General features: G+C 41.8%; 1 protein-coding gene across 1 annotated transcript; it reads right to left on the bottom strand.

Annotated features, from left to right (window-relative positions):
- Positions 1-289: 289 nt before the first annotated feature.
- LRRC34 (leucine rich repeat containing 34) lies at positions 290-23,806 on the bottom strand. The gene is given in 13 exon segments (XM_080656525.1): positions 290-545; positions 2,562-2,688; positions 3,474-3,629; positions 7,065-7,219; positions 12,294-12,389; positions 14,747-14,875; positions 18,416-18,499; positions 19,637-19,701; positions 22,266-22,384; positions 22,903-23,023; positions 23,304-23,317; positions 23,320-23,344; positions 23,347-23,806. Coding segments are annotated over 13 exon segments (1,323 nt in total). The 5' UTR covers positions 23,375-23,806; the 3' UTR covers positions 290-341.
- Between the last annotated feature and the right edge of the window lie 884 nt (positions 23,807-24,690).

Below are 24,690 nucleotides of genomic sequence, written 5' to 3'. Positions count from 1 at the left end.
CCACCTGAAACCTTTTTACTACTTCATGACAACTTAGTTAGCATACCTATAATGACCTTTTCTTGAATGCTATTTTACTACTTGGTTATATTTTCTTTATAAAAAGTTCCTTGATTTCTTTCTCCAGGGTATAAAAATTGTAGTCTCTATTTTGTAAAGTTTCCTTTTAAAAATTGCAGTACTCAGTTTTTTCATAATGGATAATTACACAGTTTAATATAGCCATATCTTTTACATATTTGATAAAAGTAACTTGTCCTAATTTATGAAATAGGCAATAAAATGTTCATTTCTGGAAACATAATAAGTCAAATGTGTGAAAATTATTTTAGAGCTTTTTGTCATAGCTGTTGGCCTACTGGTACAAGACTGAAACCTGCATTAGATGAGTGGCTGAAAGCTTCTCCATAAGTTGGTGTCCAGTAATAGTGCCTTTTAAGGCCATTGGAGACTTCTGAAAGATACACACGTCCATCCACCACATATGGCTGCACATCTGTATCGTCTGGTTTTAGGCGGCCCATTTCAATTAAGTTTGAATATGCCTAATATTTTTAAGAAAAGAAAAACTATGTCATTCAGAAAATAATTGATTCATTTTACAATACTTAAAAAACAAATTGGCTGTGCTAATTTGCAGTTTATAATAAAATATTCTGAATAACATTGCTGAATTTTTATACTTTCCAGGTATTGTAGTTAGGTTTTCATTTAATTTCACACAATGAAATTAAAATTTTGTAAAACGTATTTCTAATATATTAGGTGCTTTTATTTTTTATAACTCCCAAAGTTACCAATTCTCTGTACACCACTTTTGTGGACTGAAAAGTCCCATGGTCAAAAATGTCAAGTCCCACAGAGGTTCTTAAATGAAGGAGGAGGGCTATTGTACATGTCCTTGAAGATCTGATGATAACCAGGGATCCATTTCTCAGAAAATTAAAGAAGCATAGATTTTGTCATATAACTATATGGAGTTTGAAGTTCATGAACTTGCTGAAGCTAATCTACAGGTTTAGGGTAAGAGAGATAATCCCCATAGTATTAGATGCTGGCCAGGCTGGCTGCCTAATTATATCTTCATTGTAGAAATTACTTTGCATATCGTTTATCAATCATTGGTATCTGTGTAAGGTTGTCATACAAGCGAGTTAAACTGGTTTGTCAGTAAGGTTGCAATTATAGAGAAAGGCAAAAATTTAGACAGTAAAAGATTTTAAAGTCTAGCTGCTTTTTGCTTTAGCTTGTCATTAGTTGTAAAAACAGCTTCTAGTATGTGATCTTTATATTCATACTAGAGGCCCAGTGCATGAAAATATGTGCCCAGCCTGCCCCCTCTCACAGTCCAGGAGCCCTCAGGGGATATCCTACTAAGCCGCAGTCTGGCCTCCCTCTGCAGGAGGCAACCAGGCTGATCAGGGGAAGGCGCCGCCCCCATCATCCTGCTGCTGCTGCCACTGCCAGCCACCACAGCCGCCAAGGTGTTTTCATTAACACAGAGTCCAGTCCCTTCACCACGAAAAAATGACAACTTTCTTTAGGCATTTTCAAGATGTCTCTTTAATAGGATATGACATTTCTTTCTTTCTTTCTTTCTTTTTTTATCCTTACCTGAGGATATTTTTCTATTGATTTTTAGAGAGCGTGGAAGAGAGAGCGAAAGAGAGCAACATCAATGTGAGAGGGACACTTCGATTGGTTGCCTCCTGCATGAGCCCTGACCTGGGCCCCAGCCAGGGAGGAACCTGCAACCTAGGTACATGCCCTTGACCAGAATCAAACCTGGACCCTGTGGTCCACAGGCCGAGGCTCTATCCACTGAGCCAAACTGGCTAGGGCAGGATATGACATTTCTTAGCCCCTCCAGCAGCAGACCTTGGTTTTTTTCCTCCAGGAGTGTGGTGGAAAAACCCTAGATCACCTTCTTGGATTCTCATTACGCAAGTTACCAAGAACACTGTGAGTGGTGTACCAGGAGCTTAGCCAATGAGCGGTCAGAAAAGGTGTTTCCTCTGCAGCACACACACACAGGCGGGACTGCTGGCGCACCACAGTTGGCAGGCCCTCCTCTCGGCCTCCCCGCAGCCGTGGCAGCTGGCAGGCCCTCTTCTCTCCAGGCCTGCGCCACCCGTGGCTTGCCTCAGTGTGCATGCAGTCCCCTCCCGCCCACCTGCACGTGCAGCCTCCTCCTGAGCAGTCATGATGTTACGGCGTCCCAGACAATTTGCATATTACCTCTTTATAGGTGTGTGTGTGTGTGTGTATGTATATACATATATACATATGTGTGTGTGTGTGTGTATGTATATACATATATACATATGTGTGTGTGTGTGTGTGTGTGTATAGCACTTGATATATTTTGCTATTTCAATCAAAAAACGTTCCAGTAGCTAATTTTTAGGACTTAATGTTAAAATTTATCAAAACTAGTGTCTCGCTCTACTCTGTAATCATTCCTAATGCACTTGTAAACAATGTAGATAATTATAAATAAATAATATCTGATGTCATAGAGAAGACCCTAGAAAATATCTTCAGTAAAGAAAAAAACTTACCACACATGTAGCCTCATCAAATTTGTTTCCCCAAATGTAGATATTAGAGAGTGTGGCATTTGTTTTCATTGACTCTGAAAGTGCAACAAGTCCTTCTCCCTTTATGTTGTTGCTGACTACTGACAACCTGTGGAAAAACAAAAAGTAACCTTGGAAACTAGTATTTCCACAAAAAGACAATGCCTAAGTTAGCAACATTTATTACATACAGGTTATTTTATAGTCTCAGCATTATTCTTAAATACGTTTAATGTAGTAGTCAAAATAATGACTATGTATTTTCTCAGATCTGAGAAACTTAGTTTTCTGCTTTTATGCTTCATGCCCCTAGTAGAGTTACCTACATTGTGGAAATTGTTTTATATTATCCAGTAAATGTTTGGGGGTGGATTACAGACATATTTTTCAATATAAAAGTCCTCCAAGTAATACTTTCTTTTTTTCTATTGATTTTTTTGTTTTCCCTTTTACTAGTAGAGAGAGTGCAAAGGGAGGGGAGGGAGGCGGGGAGAGAGAGACACTGATGTAAGAAAGACACACTGATTGTTTGTCTCCCACACTGCACTCGCCCTCACCGGGGCAGGAATTGAATCCAAAATCCTTTGGTGCATAGTCTGACACACTAACCACTGAGAAACACCAGCAAGGGCAATAATATTTTCTTGGATTCATTCTTCATTTTTAGAATTCAGGTTAAACAGTGTAAGCAATAAGAATATTCTTATTAATTTCAAAGAATCATAACTAGAATCAATCTAATTTTTAAAAGTACTTTTGAAAATTAGAAGAAATGTTTACTGTACACTCAATATTATGACAGTTTAGAAAATGAGTTTATCATGAATCTTAAGAGGTAAGTGGTTTGATGTTACATTTAAGTTTTTCTGTTATAAAATACAAAACCATACTAACGCTTTAAGGCTCCTGTTGTGTGAAGCAAGAGTTTCACTGAGATTCTTTGCTCCTGCATTTTCTATTCTGTTAAAAGAAAGATCTATTACTTCCAGGGTAGTGTTGCTTTTCAGTACATCAGCCAAAAACACCATTCCATCATGAGTTATTTTATTGCTGGGAAAGGAAAAATATGTAGTTATAGTGAGTGGCCTGGTCCACAAATTTGTGCACATTGAAACTAACTAGAAGAAATACTTTAATATCGCTATTCGCCCTTTCTCTATAATAGAAGTGTCAACCAAATTCACGATATACAATGACAGATCGAAACACATGCGTGCAACTGGTGCTAGCAATAGCTTTATATGTATAACACATGCATGAACCAACTTAGCCTTTTATATCCTATATAATAAAAGCCGAATATGCTAAGTGTCTGGTCGTCGGTCGTCCATTCAACTAATCAAAGCATAATATGCTAATGACATGCTATGGTCACTCAACTGCTCTCTGTGATGTGCACTGATCACCAGGGGGCAATCGGTCGACCAGTTGCTGTGCGTGCGCTGATCACCAGAGGGCAGATGCTCTGACTGGTAGATTAGCTAGATGTTGGGGTCCAGCTGATCGGGACTGAGCAAGATGGACTGGACACACCCTGGAGTCTTCCCACGTCCCTCCCTGGCCCCGATCATGCACTGGTGGGGTCCCTTGGCCTGGGCTGTGCCCTCGCAATCAGGGCTGAGGGACCCCCTCCCCCCAAATGCATGAATTTCGTTCACTGGGCCTCAAGTGTAGAATAAACTTGCTTAATTAGACCTGCTTTCTGATGTAGCTAAACTTTTTCCAGCCCAACTTCTCTTTCAGGTAATTGTCAGCAACACAGCAGTAAATATCAACATGAAACACATTATTATTGTAGATCACGCAGGGAGAACAAAGGGTAAAATATTTAACTGCAGCAGTGTTTGACTATATTCTGCACAGTGAAAAAACCTTGAAGTCATTTTCAAGGTCCATTTCTTTCTTTTCAGTCAAGTTTTTAAACTTTCTAAATCTCCGTTTTCCAGCTAATGAAAAGAGTCTCCTAGCTGCCTACTCCAGGACTTCTGTGAGGATCAAATGAGAAGAGGCACGGGAAAATGCTTCACAGACATTTGGTTCAAGTGTAAAATGTTTGCACCTGGCTATAAAGCAAGTTGTGTTCCTGGGTTGAAGAAACTTCAAGGAGGCTAGTTGCCAGGGTGAGGAAGCCAGGCGATGCTACGTGATGTCATTACCCGGTGCCCACAGCAACCGTTTCAGGGCTGGGCTGTGGGCTGCATTTGTGCCATGGGGTCTCAGCAGCGTCAGCTGCAATTTGGTGGGGTGTTGCCCTGGGGTGGTGGTGGAGCCTGTGTCCCACTTAGGGGAAGCTGAGTGTTAGTTTGTGGGTGCCAGATCCATAGTGCTGTTTATTGTTAAATGGCCTGTTAGGGACAGGAAGCCAGGCATTGCTACATGACATCATTACCCAGCGCCCATAGCCGTTTCCAGGCTGGGCTGGGCTGGGCTGTGAGCCGCATTTTGCGCCATGGGGTCTTGGCAGCATCGGCTGTGATTTGGTGGGCTGTTGCTCCGGGGTCCACGGTGCCATTTCTCTGTAAATGGCCACTGTACATCATGGCAGCTCCTGCATTGAGCGTCTGCCCCCTGGTGGTCAGTGTACATTATAGTGACTGGTTGGATGGTTGGACACTTAGCATATTAGCCTTTTATATATAGACTAGAGGCCCGGTGCACAAAATTCATGCACAGGGGGGTGTCCCTCAGCCCAGCCTGCACCCTCTGCAATCTGGGACCCCTTGAGGGATGTCCGACTGCCCGTTTAGACCCGATCCCGGTGGGATCGGGCCTAAACGGGCAGTCGGACATCCCTCTCACAATCCAGGACTGCTGGCTCCCAACTGCTCGCCTGCCTGCCTTCTGGATTGCCCCTAACTGCTTCTGCCTGCTAGCCTGATTACCCCCTAACCACTCCCCTGCCAGCCTGATTGATGTCTAACTGCTCCCCTGCCAGCCTGTTTGCCCCCAACTTCCCTCCTCTGCCAGCCTGGTCACTCCTAACTGCCCTCCCCTGCAGGCTTGATCGCCCCCAACTGCCCTCCCTTGCAGGCCTGGTCCCTCCCAACTGCCCTCACCTGCTGGCCTGATTGCCCACAACTGCCCTCCCTTGCAGGCCTGGTCCCTCCCAACTGCCCTCCCCTGATGGCCATCTTGTGGTGGTCATCTTGTGTCCACATGGGGGCAGGATCTTTGACCTCATGAGGGCAGCCATCTTGTGTGTTGGAGTGATGGTCAATCTGCATATCTGCATATTACTCTCTTATTAGATAGGATAGAGGCCTGGTGCATGGGTGGGGGCCAGCTGGTTTGCCCTGAAGGGTGTCCCGGATCAGGGTGGGGGTTCCCTTGGGGCATGGGGTGGCCTGGGCAAGGAGCCTGTGGTGGTTTGCAGGCCAGCCACGCCCCCCAGTGACCCAAGCGGAGGCCCTGGTATCTGGGATTTATTTATCTTCTACAATTGAAACTTGGTAGCCTGGAGCGGAGCCAAGCCTTCTGCTCACTCCATGGCAGCAGCCATTTCTGTTGGGATTTATTTATCTTCTATAATTGAAACTTTGTAGCCTTAAGCAGTGGCCAAAACAGGCCAGGGCTGCGGAAACTTGGTTTCCCCCACCACCGGGGGCAGCCTTAGCCTCCTGCTCTCTCCAGCTCTGTGGCTGCCGCTATTTTTGTTGGGATTAATTTGTCTTCTATAATTGAAACTTTGTAGCCTTAAGCGGAGGCCTGGGCCAGCCAGAGTGTGCGGAAAGCTTGGCTTCCTCCATCGCCGGGGAAACCCAAGCCTCCCTCCTTCTCTCTGTGGCTGTAGCCATCTTGGTTGGGTTAATTTGCATACTTGCTCCTGATTGGCTGGTGGGCATGGCTGGTGGGTGTAGCGGAGTGATGGTTCATTTGCATATTACTCTTTTATTAGATAGGATATTTGAAAATATGAAGTATTATTTTTTAAAATATATTTATATTGATTTCAGAGAGGAAGGGAGAGGGAGAGAGAGATACATCAATGATGAGAGAGAATCATTGATCAGTTGCCCCCTGCATGCCTCCTACTGGGAGTTGAGCCCATAACCCAGGCATGTGCCCTTAACTGGAATCGAACCCATAACCCTTCAGTCCGCAGGCCGACGCTCTATCCACTGAGCCAAACCGACTAGGGCTGAAATATTATTCATAGAGAGAACATACTTAAAAACTTAGAGTGATAAACAGTACTTTCTATTTCATTAAATATTTATTTTACTCAATTTCCAAAACAGTTAATGAATATTTGCCATAAAATGTTGCTTCCATTCTGGTGTTCATAATTAAATTGCTCACTCAAGTTATTAGGTGATTAATATCAGTATAAACTAAATAAATTCTAAGGCTTAGGATAAAAAGTTGACAACAGTGGTTATGTTTTCTAATCTTTGTAATTAGTGTCTAACAAAATGTATTATATACTATGAATATTGACCGATTATTCCCAGACTTGAATTACTTACTGTATAAATTATCACCTACCAGCTGACATCAAGGTAGCGCAGGCTTCTGTTCAGATATAGTGCATCACATAACTGTTTTAGGCCAGAATTTTTCACATTATGCTTACTCATGTGTAGTGTAACAAGGCTGTGATTTTCCTTTAACATGTGGCCTAGATGAACTGTGGACTCTTCCTAAAAAATAGATAAAATCGTTTTTCTAAAGTATAATTTTGAAGTAGTGGATGTTTGTTCTGGACATATACTAAAAATAATCATTTTTTTTTTTTTTTGCCATAAATGATCCTCTTTACCTTCTTTGCCACAAATGATATCTTTACTGTCTTAGAAACAGGCAGCAGGCACTTGCAAAATGCAGTAACTAAATGGTGTAAAAGAGGCTAGTTAAAAAAACCATAATAATTATTATTAAGAAAAAGAATCATTCCAGAAGGAAAAAATCAAACCAACTGGTCTTATGATGTAGTGAGCATATTAACTCCCTTACTGCCATGCACTCAAGTCTCTAAACCAGCCGTGGGCAAACTACGGCCCGCGGGCCGGATCCGGCTGTTCTATCCGGTTCTCTTGCTCTCCCCTCTGCTCCTTTACTTTGAATTTATATTAGTTCACACAAACACTCCATCCATGCTTTTGTTCCGGCCCTCCGGTCCAGTTTAAGAACCCATTGTGGCCCTCGAGTCAAAAAGTTTGCCCACCCCTGCAAACCATTCCTGACCCTCCATATATTCCTAAACTTTGTTCTTGATCTCCTCTTAATAGCAGACAAGATACAAAGACATTTCTTAGTCTCCAATCTATTTTTAAAATACACTCATTTTAACTGACTGATATATTCAATTTCTCCTTTTATAATCATCCCATGTTAATAAATATGGTATATCTTTTATCTTGTTTTCTTGTCACTGGAAGTTTTTAAAAAATGTATTTTATTGATTTCAGAGAGGAAGGAAGAGGGAGAGGGAGAGATAGAAACATCAATGATGAGAGAGAATTATTGATTGGCTACCTCCTGTACATCCCCCACTGGGGACAGAGCCTGCAACCTGGGCATGTGCCCTGACCGGGAATCAAACCGTGACCTCTTGGTTCATAGGTCAAGGCTCAACCACATCAGCCAGGCTGGAAGACTTTTTTTAAATTCCAAAATATAGCTCTTCCCAGGCAAAAGGTATATAACCTCAATGAGGATTTGAATACCAAGCATTTCAAATTTTTAACAGAATCAAAATGTGTCTTAAAATGAATGGGCCCGCCCTAACCGGTTTGGCTCAGTGGATAGAGCATCGGCCTGCAGACTCAAGGGTCCCAGGTTCGATTCCGGTCAAGGGCATGTACCTTGGTTGCGGGCACATACCCAGTAGGGAATGTGCAGGAGGCAGCTGATCGATGTTTCTAACTCTCTATCCATCTCTCTTCCTCTCTGTAAAAAAATCAATAAAATATATTAAAAAAAAAAAAAAAAAAGAATGGGCCCAAGTATTTTCTGGTCCTCTTGAATGATTGTTGTATTCGTAGTAAGTTTTATAGTCACTAAAATGCTGACCATAAATGCAATAACTATATATGCTTTAATTATGTAAATGTACATTAAGAAAAACTTTAAAAGTTAAATGAAACCACACAGCAATAGTACATGAGCTTTATAATAAAACTGTCCAAATGCTAGCTTTACCTTTTACTAGCTATATGACTGGGCAAATTATTTCATCTGAGTCTGTTTCCTTTCCTGTTAAATAGGTGAAATTATACTTCCCACCAGAATTAAATAAAGTACCTGCACAAAGTAAATTCTAGAGAAAACCGCAAAGCATTTATTCCTTCAATATTCTATAATCCTGTATCTGGTTTGCTTATATTATTGCTTTGACAATGAAAAGACATACCCAAGGGGAAGCTGTAGTTACCAACCTAAGAAATGCAAACTGAACCCCTAGGCCAGTGGTCAGCAAACTCATCAGTCAACAGAGCCAAATATCAACAGTACAACAATTGAAATTTCTTTTGAGAGCCAAATTTTTTAAACTTAAACTTCTTCTAACGCCACTTCTTCAAAATAGACTCACCCAGGCCGAAAAACGACTTCGGCGCATGGGCCACGAAGTTTCAATCGCACTGTACGTGTGCGCCCGCACATGGTATTTTGTGGAAGAGCCACACTCAAGGGGCCAAAGAGCCGCATGTGGCTCGCGAGCTGCGGTTTGCCGACCACGGCCCTAGGCTAACCTTTCGGACCTCATGGACCACCGGTTGGCGGTTGGTGACTGCTGCCCTAGGGCAGTGGTCAGCAAACTCATTAGTCAACAGAGCCAAATATCAACAGTACAACGATTGAAATTACTTTTGAGAGCCAAATTTTTTAAACTTAAACTTCTTCTAATGCCACTTCTTCAAAATAGACTCACCCAGGCCGTGGTATTTTGTGGAAGAGCCACCCTCAAGGGGCCAAAGAGCCGCATGTAGCTCGCGAGCCGCAGTTTGCCGATCACAGCCCTAGGGAGTCCACTGTTGCTGTGTGTGCTGCCTGGAATGGAGGACATACTAAAAACGTATTTGTGTTGTGCATCTTGATTGCATTTTTAGGTCAAGAAGTTTGAAAGAGAGGACTAGTGTCACGTAGAAACAGTAAAGGGTTTTTTTTAGCCCCATTCACTAAGTTTGTGACTTAATTTGCCTAGGGTGGCACCTGGCATTGATATTTGTCTATTCTCCCCAGATAGTGAACAGTAAAATCCTTAAGTGGAGTAAGTTTGCAGGTTCACATTTCAGAACTGCAAAGTATGAGGCCCACAGGCCATTTAAGAGGAGAGCAGTACTCAGGGAGGGTGGGGACTGTCTTGAAGAGGAAGAGAAAGCAGAGTGTAGCTCACTGCCCAGAAGCTCCAGACTGAGAGTAAGGGCCTGGGTTTTTAATTACTATTTTGGGGTGGATTGGGGAGTAATGAAGCCACTCAACATATGATTTCATAGAGTTTAACATTTATTTCCTTGGGACCTTTAATCCAGAAAATTTTTAGCCTTCAGATCTGTCATGCCCTCAATCTGAGAATCTTCCCAGCTACCTCTTATCCCTCTGTATTGATTTTGTTGCCCTTCCTCATGCTCCCAAGATCCCCTAACTATATCACCCTCCAAACTTGTTGATCTCATCCCATGTAGACGGAAGGCTCCTTGAAGACAAGGGCTGAGTGTATGTTTGACTTCTTAGTCTAGCACCCAGCATTGTGTCTGGTTTAGGGTTGCATTCGAATGTTTATTTTTAAAGGTGACTTTAAAATATATTTATATTGATTTCAGAGAGGGAGAGGGAGAGAGATAAAAACATCAATGATGAGAAAATAATTGACCAGCTGCCTCCTGCATGCCTCCTACTGGGGATGGATCCCACAACCCAGGCATGTGATCCAACTGGGAATCCAACTGTGACCTCCTCCTGGTTCATAGGTCGATGCTCAACCACTGAGGACACCAGCCCAGCAAATGTTTATAAATGAATGAATTGCCAGTGAAGCAGTTCACTGAATGCTTACTTTGAGTCAGGTACTTTGCTGGTCTTTTAAAGAAGGGTGCTTGTATTTGAGGATTCTGTATTTGTTGAACAGATTAGATTTATGTACGTGAAGCAATTAACATGTAAAATTCCAAAAATTTCGATACAGGAAAGTGCAGAAATGATTCAAAGGGAGAGATCTATGCAAAGAATGCAAAACACGAATATTAAAAATACTTTAAGAATATAGTTAATTCTCACCCAGCCAGCGTGGCTCAGTGGTTGAGTGTCAACCTATGAACCAGGAGGTCACAGTTCGATTCCCAGTCAGGGCATATGTCTGGGTTGAGGGCTTGATCCCCAGTGTGGGGCATGCTGGAGGCAGCTGATCAATGATTTTCTCTAATCATTGATGTTTCTATCTCTCCATCTCCCTTCCTCTTTGAAATCAATAAAAATATATTTTTTAAATATCTAGTTAATTCTCAATGACTCATACTAATGGGGAACAATGACATAGATAATTTAAAGACTAGACAAAGTACTTCGAAAAATGTTTTAGTAGATATTCTGTTTTTGTTTAGATCAATAATAAAATGACTTCTTGTTCACTAGCTTTTTACAACTGACAAGAAAGGAAAACTACCTAAAAGAATGTTAAGGAGCAAGAAGCCTTGAAAGTAGGAACCACATTTTTATCTGTCTGTTTCCAGCATGCAGCTTACCTAAAGGAGCAAGTCCAGACTTCCCAGAATATTAGGCACACACATTCTGCCATGATTACTAATGATTTCAAATATGTAATGGTTCAGTAACCACAATATAATAAAAACAAACAGTAAAACTGTTCACACCCGCCTTATAATCTAGCCTTTAAAACTTTAATCTTTTATTCTTTCACTAGAGGCCTGGTGCATGAAAATTCATGCACTGGAGTGGGGATCCCTCAGCCTGGCCTGCCCCCTCTCACAGTTCAGGAGCCCTCAGGGGCGAGAGTCAACCTGGCGATCAGGGGAAGGCGATGCCCCATCACACCTCTGCTGCTGCCACTGCCGGCAGCACAAGCCTCAGCCGGCCCTGGTTACCTGAGCCTCTGGAAGCCCTGGGTGGCTGGGCAGCTGCCATCCGAGGCTTGCCTGCCCCTCGGGCATCAGCTGGGCAGTCGACATCTGAGGCTTGCCTGCACCTTGGGCTGGCCCTAGGCAGCTGGGCAGCCGACATCCGAGGCTTGCCTGTGCCTCAGGCATTGGCTGGACAGCTGACATCCGAAGCTTGCCTGCGCTTTGGGCCGGCCCTGGGCAGCTGGGGGGCTGAGGACGGGTCCGGCTGCACCATGCGCCTGCTGCCCCCCGGCTGGGCTGAAAGGACTGTGGGACTCTGGCAGGGCTGAGGGGACTAGGTGCTGCCATCTTGTGGCTGTGGGCACCGCCATCTTTGTGACAGCACGATGGTCAATTTGCATATCCCCTCTTTATTAGATAGGATTGTAACTACTTTGCCTGTCACAGGTTTACTCACTGAGAATTTGAGTTTCTGAGAAGAAAAAAATTATGTGTTTGCTGCCGAAATAAGCAACATCTAAAACATATTTAAGACTCGTATCAAGAAGTAATAATTTTCCTTTAAAATATTTTTTTATAAATAGTAGTTTACATTCTAGAAATACAATGCATTTGTGAACCTTGACATAACATTCAGTAAGCAGTACCTTCATTTTATTCACATGTGGTAATAACTACTGTTACTCGGGATACATACCTGCTCACCATACAGTATAGGTCGGTTTAGGTTTATTCCTTTAATTGTCTGGTTCTGAGTTAGGACTGTAGCAAATGCTATCACACTTTGCATTCCCTAAAAACAGGTAAATTCATTAAGGAAACTGACAAAGTATATAAATAAACCTCCCTATAAATAAATATTTCAAGATTGGTAATCTGGAATCTGATAAATCAAAATTGTGGCTTAAAAATGTTTAAGCATTTCCTGCTCCTTGAATTATAGATTGACCAAATTCAGAAATGAACTGTTACGCTCTTTTCTCCCTGCCCTGACACCTCTTGATAACATGCACGGGGAGTTTCAGTATCTGAGAATCTGCTAGAGTATTTGCCTCTAGGTTTGTTCCTAAGCCCTCAGATTCATGTGAATCCCAGCTAGGGCTCTGTACGACTGAGGACACCTATCCTGTGCCAGCATTCTTTCATAGTCAAACTTTAAGTGTCCATGGCAGGAAAGGGTTACTGTTCACATTTCCACCGCTCCCACAGGCCTCCCTCTCTACCTCATTGGGTGGGCCTAACCCTCCCCCATCATAGCTGGGTGGGCCACACACACCCAGCTATGTTGCCATAAAACCTGTGCTTCCTTTCACTCCACCAGGCCTCTTACCCTTCCATCCAGCTAATCAGTAAGTCTTACAGATCCTACCTCTAAAAAATGTCTCAGATTAGGGAACCTCTGTGGCCACTTCCCTACCCCCAGTCCTCATCGCCCATGTGGATGACTGCAGTAACTTCCTATGTGGTCACTGAGTTTCCTCTTGCCACCCTCTCATTCTTCACAGAGAAACCAGAATGATCTTTTGAAAGCACCAATCAGATCATGTCACCCCTCAACTTAAGGTCTTTCCATGACTTGCATTTATAATAAAATCCCCTCTGCTTCCCATGACCCACATCCACAACCCACACAACCTTTGTTGAAACTGGCCCCTATACTAGTAAACCTCTCCACCTTCACTGTGAGGCACTCTTTTAACTCCTGTCCAGCCACTGTCATTCATTCATTCATTCATTTATTTATTTATTGGCGTCTGGGCAGTTTTACTATTTACCTAATATTTTTCCATTAAGTCAACTCTTTCACTTTATTTTAAAACTCTGTATCATGCCCAGCTGAGGTGGCTCAGTGGTTGAGTGTCCACCTATGAACCAGGAGTTCACTGGTTCAATTCCTGGTCAGAGCACATGCCTAGGTTGTGGGCTTGATCCCCAGTAGGGGGTGTGAGCCAATCAATGATTCTCTCATCATTGATGTTTCTAACTCTCTCCCTCTTCCTTCCTCAATGATATCAATAAAAATATATTTAAAAAACACTCCTTTGTATCACTACTGTAAATGGAAAACCATAATCCCTTGAAATAAATAGAAAGCATCTGCAAAACATGTACATAAGGATTAAAATTGCCTCAACCTGTAGCAGTAATACTGCCTCCACCACACATGGAGAAGCACTAGCAGAGTCTATATATATTGGACCCCTCACCTGAAATGTTCTGTCATAGACCTCTCCAAGGCAGTTTTTTCTCATCTTTCATGACTCCTAAATATTACTTCCTCAGGTCTTAGGCAACCGTCTATCATGCGAATTACCTCCTCCCCATTATAAACAGTACTTGGCCATCTTCACAGCACCTTTCTCTATTTGTTCATTGGTACTGTCCCAACTAAATATAGGCTTTAGGAAAGAAGGCAGAGACCACATTCGGTGCACTCTTGTATCCTTGGAATCTAGGATTGTGACTGTTATGTATACAGGGTATATATTGAATTAACGCTTCTCCCAGAGCCATACTGGCATCTACTACATTTTAAAGCTGCAGAACCTATTATTCCTAGGAGCCTCCTGGCCCATATTATTGTTTTAGTGTCCCAGTAATTTTCATTAATCTGTACAACAGGTTCCCAACATTAGGCCTCCAGGTCTGAAAGCATGTTCAGAAAATGAAGCCTGGAATTTGAAAACATGCAAAACCCACACACCTCATCAGGCCAGTGGAAGGCCCAGAGCAGTTTTTGGCATCATTTTAAGTTTTTATGCTACAACTACTCACTTCAAAATGTTTTCAAACGTAAAAAAATTTGTATCATACTAATGAAGTAGTATTTGTTTAATTAAAATGAATGCAGTCTTTTTCTTTTAAAATCCCACACAGGTTAAGAAAGGTTATGGATGGAAATTTAGGAAGATTTTTATTATACTGGAAATTCTTTTATAATGTCATTTACAACAATCTGATTTATTAAGTAAGCACTATTATGCCTAGTTTTTTTGTTTGTTTGTTTGTTTTTTAAAGCAGCCTTTTCTCCGATATTAGACATTAGGGGCAAGTCTAATCATTCATAATGCTGTCATTAGCTGGTCTCTGTGCTGGTTTCCAGGGAAAATGATCCATTATTAGTGATTTTCTCATAAGCAATTTACTCACCAGATCAGTGTCACCCAGATCTAACTTCTCTAAGGATGAATTCATTTGTAGCATTGCAGCAAAACACATTCCACCTTTATTTTCAACCTTGTTTCCAGTCATTCTTAGGTATTTCAGAGTTGTATTCTTCTGAAAAGGAAAACAGTCAAACCTTGGTTAAATTTTTAACCCACAGAATTTTCTTCAAAGTATGAATTAGGTGACTATTTTACTATTTGTAGGCTCATCAATTATTCATGGAGATAGAATTGGATATAGTCTTTAAGGGTGACATTCAATTTCCCATAATAGATAAAATCTAGATTAATAGTAGCTCAGTAGAAAGAATACCCAGGAAACAAATGCCAAACAATAACCACTATATAAAGCAGACTTTTAATAAACTTTCTTTTCCTTGGAAAAATCTATAAATTTATCTTCTAAGAATATTATACCATTTTTTATTGAGGTGAAATTTACGTAACACAAAATTAACCATTTAAAAGTGTACAATTCACTGATTTTTAGTATATTCACAGTCATCACCTCTAGTTGGTTGCCAAACATTTTTGTCACCCCCAAAGGAGACCCCGTGCCCATAAAGCAATCAGTTCGCTTTTAAAGATCTAGTTCTCAAACATTCTCAAAGTTTAATTCCTTCTCTCATTCCACTTTTTGGATAATTTTCACAAAGAAAGTTACAGACATTTCATTGTCCTAATGAAAATATTAAGTGCAAATAATTGTCTTTAAAACTAATTCAAACTCACCACATTTAACACTAGAGGCCCACCCAGTGCATGGATTCGTGCACCAGTGGGGTCCCTCAGCCTGGCCTGTGCCCTCTCACAATCCGGGACCCCTCGGGGGATGTCAGACTGCTGGGATCGGGCCCAAACTGGCAGTCTGACATCCCTCGAGGGATCCCCCAAGGGATGTAGTAGTGCGCAAAGCAGCAGGTGGTGGGGAGGAGCCCAAGCTCAGGCTGGTTACCGCTCATCCCGCCCTGCTACAGTAGCACTGCCAGAGGTGAGAGAGGCTCGCACCACTGCCGCTGAGCTCGCCAGCCGTGAGCCTGGCGTCTGGTGCCCGTTGATCAGTTGAGCGGAGCTCCCGCTGTGGGAGTGCACTGACCATCAGGGGGCAGCTCCTGTGTTGAGCATCTGCCCCCTGGTGGTCAGTGTGCATCATAGCAACCGGTTGAATGGACGAACGGTTGCTTAGGGTTTTATATGTATAGACTAGAGGCCCAGTGCACGAAATTCATGCACTGCCGGGGGTGGGGGGGGCGGTCCCCTCAGCCTGGCCTGTGTCCTCTCGCAGTCCGGGGCTCTCGCAGTCCGGGACACCTCGCTCCTTACCGCTCTCCTGCCACCGCTGCACTCGCCAACCATGAGCCCAGCTTCTGGCTGAGCAAAGCTCCCCCTGTGGGAGCACTCTGACCATCAGGGGGCAGCTCCTACGTTGAGCATGTGTCCCCTGGTGGTCAGTGCACATCATAGTGACCGGTAGTTCCACCATTTGCTCGATTTGCATATTAGGGTTTTATTATATAGGATTGTACTGAAGGTTCTACACAGGGCCATCAGGCAAGAAAAAACCAAAAAGGCATCCAAATTGGAAAAGAAGTAAGTAAAACCATCTCCGTTTGCATATGACATAATCTTATATGTAGAAAATCTTAAGCCACACAAAAAGGAAAAACCTGTTAGAACTAATAAACAAGGTCAGCAAGACTGCAGGACACAAGGTCAATATATAAAAAATCAATTGTATTTCTATATATGAGCAATGACAAGTCAAAAAATGTAATTAAGAAAATTCCATTTACAATAATATCAAAAAGTATAAAACATTAGGAATACATTTAACAAAAGAAGGTCAAAACTTGTGCATTAGAAACTATAAAGCATTGCTGAGAGAAATCAAGGACCTAAATAAACGGAAACATCCCCATATTCATAGACCAGAAGACTTAATATCATTAAGATGGCAATACTCCCCAAATTGATTTTAAGATTTAAAACAATTCTTCTCAAAATCCTAGGTGCTTTTCTTGCAGAAATTGATGAACTGACCTTAAAATTCATAGGGAAATACAAGGAACCCAGAAGAGCCAACATGATCTTGAAAAAAGAACCAAGGACTCACCCTTCTTGACTTCAAAACTTACTATAACACTACAGTAGCTGTGATAGTGCAGGACTGGCACAAGGACAGGCATATATAGATTCAAAGAATAGAGTGGAGAGTACAAAAATAAACCCTCACATTTATAGTCAACTGATTTTCAACAAGGGTGTCAAGAAAATTAAAAGGGGGAAGAATAGTCTTAACAAATGGCATTGGGACAACTGTATACACCCCACAGGTAAAAGAATAAAGTTAGACTTCTAGCCCAAATCACATACAAAAATTAACTCAAACTGGATCAAAGAGCTAAATGAAAAGCTAAAACATAAAACTGTTAGAAGAAAATAAGTGTAAATCTTCATGACTGGGTTAGGCAAAGCCTTCTTAGATATAATACCAAAAGCACAAACAAGAAGACAAAAAATAGATAAACTTAACTTTATTAAAATTTTAAAATGTTGTGCATCAAAGGACATAAGGAAATGAAATGCAGCCTGCAGAATGAGAAAATAGTTGCAAAATACACATTTGATAAAGGACTTGTATCCAGAATATATAAAAACACTCTTATAATTCAAAAGGACAAATAATCCCATTTTAAAATGAGCAAAGAATTTGAAGATATTTCTCCAAAGAATATATGTAAATGGCTAAAAAGCACATGTACAGATGTTCCACATCACTATTTACTAGAGAAATGCAAATCAAAACAACCACAAAACTTCTCTATACTCACTAGGATGGCTAAAATAAAAAAAAAAAAAGTACTAAATGCTGGTGAGGATATGAGAAATTGGGAAACTCATTTATTGTTATTGAAATTGTAAGAAGGGACAGCCACTTTAGAAAACAGTTTGACAGTTCCTCAAAATATTAAACAGTTACCAAATGATCCACAAATTCCACTCCTAGGTATATACCCATGAAAAATAAAAACTTATGTGCTCACAAAAACATGTGTAAGTAATCATAGTAACATTATTCATTAGAGACAAAAAGTGGAAACCCAAATGTTTATTAACAGATGGATGAACAAAATGTGATATACCGATACAATGGAATATTATTTGGCAATAAAAAGGATGAACCTTGAAAACATTACGTCAATCACAAAAGGCCACATATTGAATGATTCCGTATCCATGAAAGGTCCAGAATAGGCCATCTACTGGTATAGATGGAAAGTGGGTTAGTGGCTGGTGAGTGGGGAGAGAAGCACGGAGAGGGGTTCCTAATGGGTACAGGCCTTCTTTTGGGGGATGAAAATGCTATGAAAGCACTAATAATGGTGATGGTTGCACAACTCTGTGACTATATTTAAAAAACCACTAAACTGAACACTTTAAAAGGGTACATTTTATGTATGTGAATTATATTTTAAGCTACTTTTAAAAATGAGTTCAAAAGTGCTCATATAATGTTCATATTTTAATAAATTGAAGTGTAATAAAAATATACATCCCCACAATATTAAAATAATATAAATTCACATTAACATTTGATTCTGTTAGTTACAAGATATCAGAAGTTAAAATTCCCAAATACAATGTCACTTACATGCAGTGCTTTAGCAATCAGTTCTCCGCCTTTGGGCCCAATATCGTTAAACATAAGGTTTAAGTAAATTAGATTGTGTTGTTTCTATAATAAGGAAAAGAAGCTATTAAACATGTATTATTAAAAATCAATACTATATGAGCTGCTTTATTTAAGTAACTGTTTATAAAACAGAAAATCTTTATAAACCAGAAAATCTGAAAGTCTAGCACAGTGGTCGGCAAACTCATTAGTCAACAGAGCGGCAAACCGCGCTCGCGAGCCGCATGTGGCTCGCGAGCCGCAGTTTGCCGACCACTGGTCTAGCAAAAGAAACTACGATTAAGGGGGGAAAAAATCACTATTCTCATTTAAACATAAATACGGTATAATTGCAACATAGATGAAAGAAAAGGACTATCTTCAGTTTTGACCAATGATTCAAAGTATGAATGTGCTTTGTATATTTAATCATAGTGTACAAGTTTGCAAAAGATGACTCAGCAACTCTAGTTAACAGCTCTACTGAAACCAAATGCACAAATGGATTTTCAATACATTTCAAGTGTTGTAAATATATCACAGTCAGGACTTGACATTTTGCAAAACTAGTGTTTTATGGGTGTGCCATTAGGCTTAGCGGTTTCACTATAAATAGAACTGAGAATGTCTTGAAGATTTTGTTGCATTTTTATTTGTGATTGCTGAGAATAACATGGTTTCTTCATTTTTTAATTTATTTATTTATTTTTAATTTTTTTTTTGTTTCTTCACTTTTTAATCTTCACCTCTGCGCTTACATTGTGCACCATTACATGGGTCTGAGAATTTTAAGATCATTTTAAACTCATTAAAAGTGCTTTTAGAAGATGAGGTTGGGATAAGTAGTTATAAAATTAAAAAGCCAATATAAGGGAGAAATAAAAAAAAAGATATATACAGCTTTAAACAGTTTATTTTAACTGACAATACAGACAAGCGCCTATTTGCTGGTCTTCTGAGGCTGAAACAAAGCCTTTTCTTTAAGTACAACTTCTCTGATTAGTGGACCACACTTTCTTACATAAAATGCAACCATAATGCAGCAATTCAGTTTGGGTGTCTCCAAAGTGAATCTGCAATAAAGGGTTAACTTAGAAGGCTTAGCATGCTCAAACCCTGCACATTCCAAAGAAAGGACAGGTTCTTAACTGACCCCTGGAGAAAAAAAAAAAGACAAAATATTTTGTAGTAAAATAATACCTGAAGCAGTTTAGCAGCATAGTATGCACCAGCATCACTTATGAGGTTATATCTAACATCCAAACCTGAAGAACACAGAGGAATAGAAGCTGATGTTCCTTATAATGGATACTTAAAGCAGGAAAATAAAAGCAGGGGCAACCTAACCGGTTTGGCTCAGTGGATAGAGAGTTGACTTGTGGACAGAAGGGTCCCAGGTTCAATTCTGGTCAAGGGCACATGCCCACGGTTGCTGGCTCGATCCCCAGTAGGGGGAGTGCAGGAGGCAGCCAATCAATGATTCTCTCTTATCATTGATATTTCTCTCTCTCTCCCTCTCTTAAATCAATACAAATATATTTAAAAAAATAAAGCTCTGAAAAACTACAGGACACTGAAAAAAGAGATAGAGGAAGACATAAACAGATGGAAGAACATACCATGTTCATGGATTGGGAGAATCAACATCATTAAAATATCCATACTACCCAAAGCAATCTATAGATTCAATGCACTCCCCATTAAAATACCAACGGCATATTTCACAGACCTAGAAAGAACTCTCCAAAAATTCATCTGGAATAAAAAAAGACCCCGAATAGCCACAGCAATCCTGAGAAAGAAGAACAAAGTAGGTGGGATCTCAATACCAGATTTCAAGCTGTATTACAAAGCCACTGTTCTCAAAACTGCCTGGTACTGGCACAAGAACAGACATATAGATCAATGGAATAGGATAGAGAACCCAGAAATCGACCCAAATCACTACGCTCAATTAATATTTGACAAAGGAGGCATGAACATACAATGGAGTCAAGAAAGTCTCTTCAATAAATGGTGTTGGGAAAATTGGACAGATACATGCAAAAAAATGAAACTAGACCACCAACTTACACCATACACAAAAATAAACTCAAAATGGATACAGGACTTAAACATAAGATGGGAAACCATAAAAATACTAGAGGAATCCACAGGCAGAAAAATCTCTGACATATGCTGAAGCAATTTCTTCACTTATACTGCTCCTAGGGCAATGGAAACTAAAGAGAAAATAAACAAATGGGACTACATCAAAATAAAAAGCTTTTGCACAGCAAAGGAGACCACCAATAAAACAACAAGAAAGCCCACTGCATGGGAGAACATATTTGCTAATGATATCAACGATAAGGGTTTAATCTCCAACATTTACAGGGAACTCATGCAGCTTAACAAAAAGAAGATAAACAACCCAATCAAAAAATGGGCAACTGATCTAAATAGACACTTTTCGAAAGAAGACAGAAGGAAGGCCAAGAGACATATGAAAACCTGCTCAAAGTCACTAATCATCAGAGAGATGCAAATCAAAACAACAATGCGGTACCATCTCACACCTGTCAGAATGGCTTTTATCAACAAATCAACAAATGACAAGTGCTGGCGAGGATGTGGAGAAAAAGGAACCCTCGTGCACTGCTGGTGGGAATGCAGACTGGTGCAGCCACTGTGGAGAACAGTATGGAGTTTCCTCAAAAAACTAAAAATGGAACTCCCATTTGACCCAGTGATCCCACTTCTAGGAATATATCCCAAGAAACTAGAAACACCAATCAGAAAGGATATATGCACCCCTATGTTCATAGCAGCACAATTCACCATAGCTAAGATTTGGAAACAGCCTAAGTGCCCATCAGCAGATGAGTGGATTAAAAAACTGTGGTATATCTACACAATGGAATACTACGCTGCGGTAAAAAAGCAGGAGTTCTTACCATTTGCAACAACATGGATGGAGATGGAGAACATTATGCTAACTGAAATAAGCCAGGCAGAGAAAGATAAATATCACATGATCTCACTCATTTGTGGAATATAATGTACAACATAAACTGATGAACAAAAATAGATCCAGAGACAGAGAAACATCAATCAGAATGTCAAATCTCAGGGAAGGTAGGGGAGGGTGGGGGTAAGGGGGAGAGATCAACCAAAGGACTTATATGCATGCATGTAAGCCTAATCAATGGACACAGACAACAGGGGGGTGGGGGCATGAATGGGAGGTGGGGGGTAATGGGGGAATAAGGACACATATGTAATACCTTAATCAATAAAGAAATTTAAAAAAATAAATAAAATAAAGAAATCACACACAAAAAAATAAAGCTCTGTCTTGAAAATTTGTTTAAAATTTTTGTTTTGTTTAAAAAATTTTAAAAAGCAGGGGCAAAGATTCTTAAGGAGACCATAATTATATTAATACTAGAGGTCCAGTCACAAAATTAGTGCATATGGGGGGTGTCCCTCAGCCCAGCCTGCACCCTCTCCAATCCGACACCCCTTGGGGAATGTCCAACTGCCAGTTTATGCCCTGCAGAATTGGCCTACACTGGCAGTCAGACATCCCTCTCGCAATCCAGGAACCCTGGCTCCTAATCACTCACCTGCCTGCCTGCCTAATGCCCCCAACGGCCCTCCCCTGCCGGCCTGATCAACCTTAACCCCCTGCCAGCCTGATCTCACCCTTAACTGCTCTCCCCTGCCGGCCTGATTGCCCCTAACTGCCCCTGCCTGGGGCCCCACCACCATGGCTTTGTTCGGAAGAAGTTAGATGTCCAGTCTAATTAGCATATTACCCTTTTATTAGTAAAAATATGGACCATACCATTAATATATGGATTCTTCTCTAAGGTTTTAGAAAGACTTAAAAAATCTTCATTTGTTAGTCTTTCCACTGGCATTAAGCGATTGTTACCAGCGAGGTTTAATGTGATTCCTTCTGATCTGTTAAAATACAAATAAAGTCAGTAACGAAATAAGAGGATTTTATTCTTCATGTGTAAACAATAACATCATGGATAGCATTTATCGGAACCAAATATGTACAGCAATATAGATTTACATCAAGTCACTTAAAACTACTAAATATTCTACAGATTTTGCTAAGCACTTTAATATATACTGTATAACCTAATTTTTCTCTCTCTCTCACACAAAAGTATCCCCACTTGGTAGATAATAACATTGAAGACTTCAATGATTTGTACAACTACCAGCAAATAGGAGTTAAGGACAAACCTGGAGACCCAGAGTTGGAGATTGCTGGTCTAGTGCCCTTCCCAGGATACTCCACTACCTCCAAGACCTACTAACAGTGACAATCAGCTACTCTGAATCAGAAGATATGTCCATTTTACCAAGCACTTGCAAGTGGCTTTGAAATCACTCAGTATTCCAGGATTTTCACACAGAACGAATATCACAGAACATTATTGATATAATCAAGTATTTTTCTTCCTTACCCCTTTTGGATTTCTTCATCCACTCCTTTGAGTTTATGCAATATAAAATCATTAACTTTCTGTGAATTTTCTATACATAGATTGTTATAAAGTTCCCGGAGGCTGATAATAGGTTCTGGAGCTTTTGAGAAATAAATGCATTATCATTACCCTTCATCACGCATTAATTACTCCAGAGCCCCTCCCTCTCCCAAAATTGCACTTCTTCCAAAGATATGAACGTGTGTGTATAGAGAGTCAGGTGGGGAAGAAAAGGAGACAGAATTAACAGATAAAGAGGAGAGAAACAGAAGTTAGGAACCAGAGAGAATAAAAATGCTGTTTGGAGAACGAGGTCCACAGAAGCACCCAACGAGGGTGGGCAGACACTAACTTGGAAGTGACATAAAAGGAGAACTAACCTCTATATGTACCAGGCCTGGAAGCTGAGGAAAATAATGCCAGAGAAATTAAATATTTTGTCCAAACTCATGCAGTTAATAAGGGCAAAGTACAGAATCAAACTGATTACAAAGTTTCTTTTCTACCCTGCGACACTGGGTTAAGGCAACTCTAGGTTTCTTATAATGGCTTCATCTAAAGACAGTTTCAACAGAGAATCTACATTCAAAAGGGATCTGAGCTATCACCAAGTCCCTTAAGCTGCTCCGATGCCCTCTCCATACACCAGGCAAGTTGATGGCCTCTTGGAACACAGCTCTACTGCTTCTTCCTAACACTGAGTTGAGGCCAGAATCACAGAAAGAAGCTCTTCACGACCCCTGCCTTGGAGCTCCCACAAAATGGGGCCCGAGAAGAGCACCCAGTCACCCTCCCGGAGACCGTAAAAGCAAAGCCACAGACCCACAGGAACACCTGCCTTCAGGACAACCTACCACGCGAAGGGCAGACGCGCCGCAGAGACTTGGGGTCCCCTCCCGCCCGCGTTTGGTGGTGCCCCAAAGCTCCCGCCACCGCTGGGGCTCCCGGGGCACGCTCCCGCCACGCCAACCCCCCCCCCCCCCCGCAACACACACACCCTCTTCCCCACCCTCCCACCCCATTCCCCACCCCATTCCCCACCCCCTACCCCCACCGCGGAGCCTGCTAGGCGTAATCGGCAGGTGCCACCCCGCAGCCCCGGCTCCCACGCTCCTTGCAAGTTTGGGGCGACAAAGGACACCCTATTTCTTATTGCTACCGAAGGCCTGGGCCCGGCCCCAAATAGGAGTAGTGATCTGAGTGGGGGGCGGAGCTGGGTAGGGGTTCCCGGGCCAGGGGGGCTTCTCCGAGCCCGGCTTCATGCTCCTCTCTCCCGGCGGGCTGCAGCGGCGACGTTGCCATGACGACCGCACGCATGCGCCCTGGTCACGGCGTGCTGCGTGGTGCGGGGATCGGGAGCGCGTGCTGGGAGAGGCCCCAGGACCCTGAGCGCACCCGCCCCGGGGATCCCCTGCCATTACTCACATGGGCCAGGGGGCCTGACTGGACAGGCAGTGACTGCCCATGCCATGCAGGCTCCATGGTCACCAGGTCACGCCCTTCTCCGCCCAGGGATTAATGTTACACCAAGGTTGGGCTCCCGGCAACTTTGCAGGGGCAAGTTTTCCAGGTTTAGGAGGCACTGCTGTTGGGCTGGGTCGGGACTACAAAGATGATTATGACACAGTCGCCTCCCCAAAGTGTGCACACACCTGCGGAGGCCAAGTGCAGAAGGAGATGGTAGCAGCAGCACGGATAGGGCGCGGAGCTAAGGGAGCATAAAGGGACATTGTAGATCAGTCTTTGAGAGTTGGGGAGAATCTGGGA

Source organism: Plecotus auritus, assembly GCF_963455305.1.
Source record: "Plecotus auritus genome assembly, chromosome: 2".
NCBI classification, from domain to species: Eukaryota; Metazoa; Chordata; class Mammalia; order Chiroptera; family Vespertilionidae; genus Plecotus; species Plecotus auritus.
Note: the sequence above shows the minus strand (reverse complement) of the source record. Positions and strands in the feature narration are given on the sequence as shown.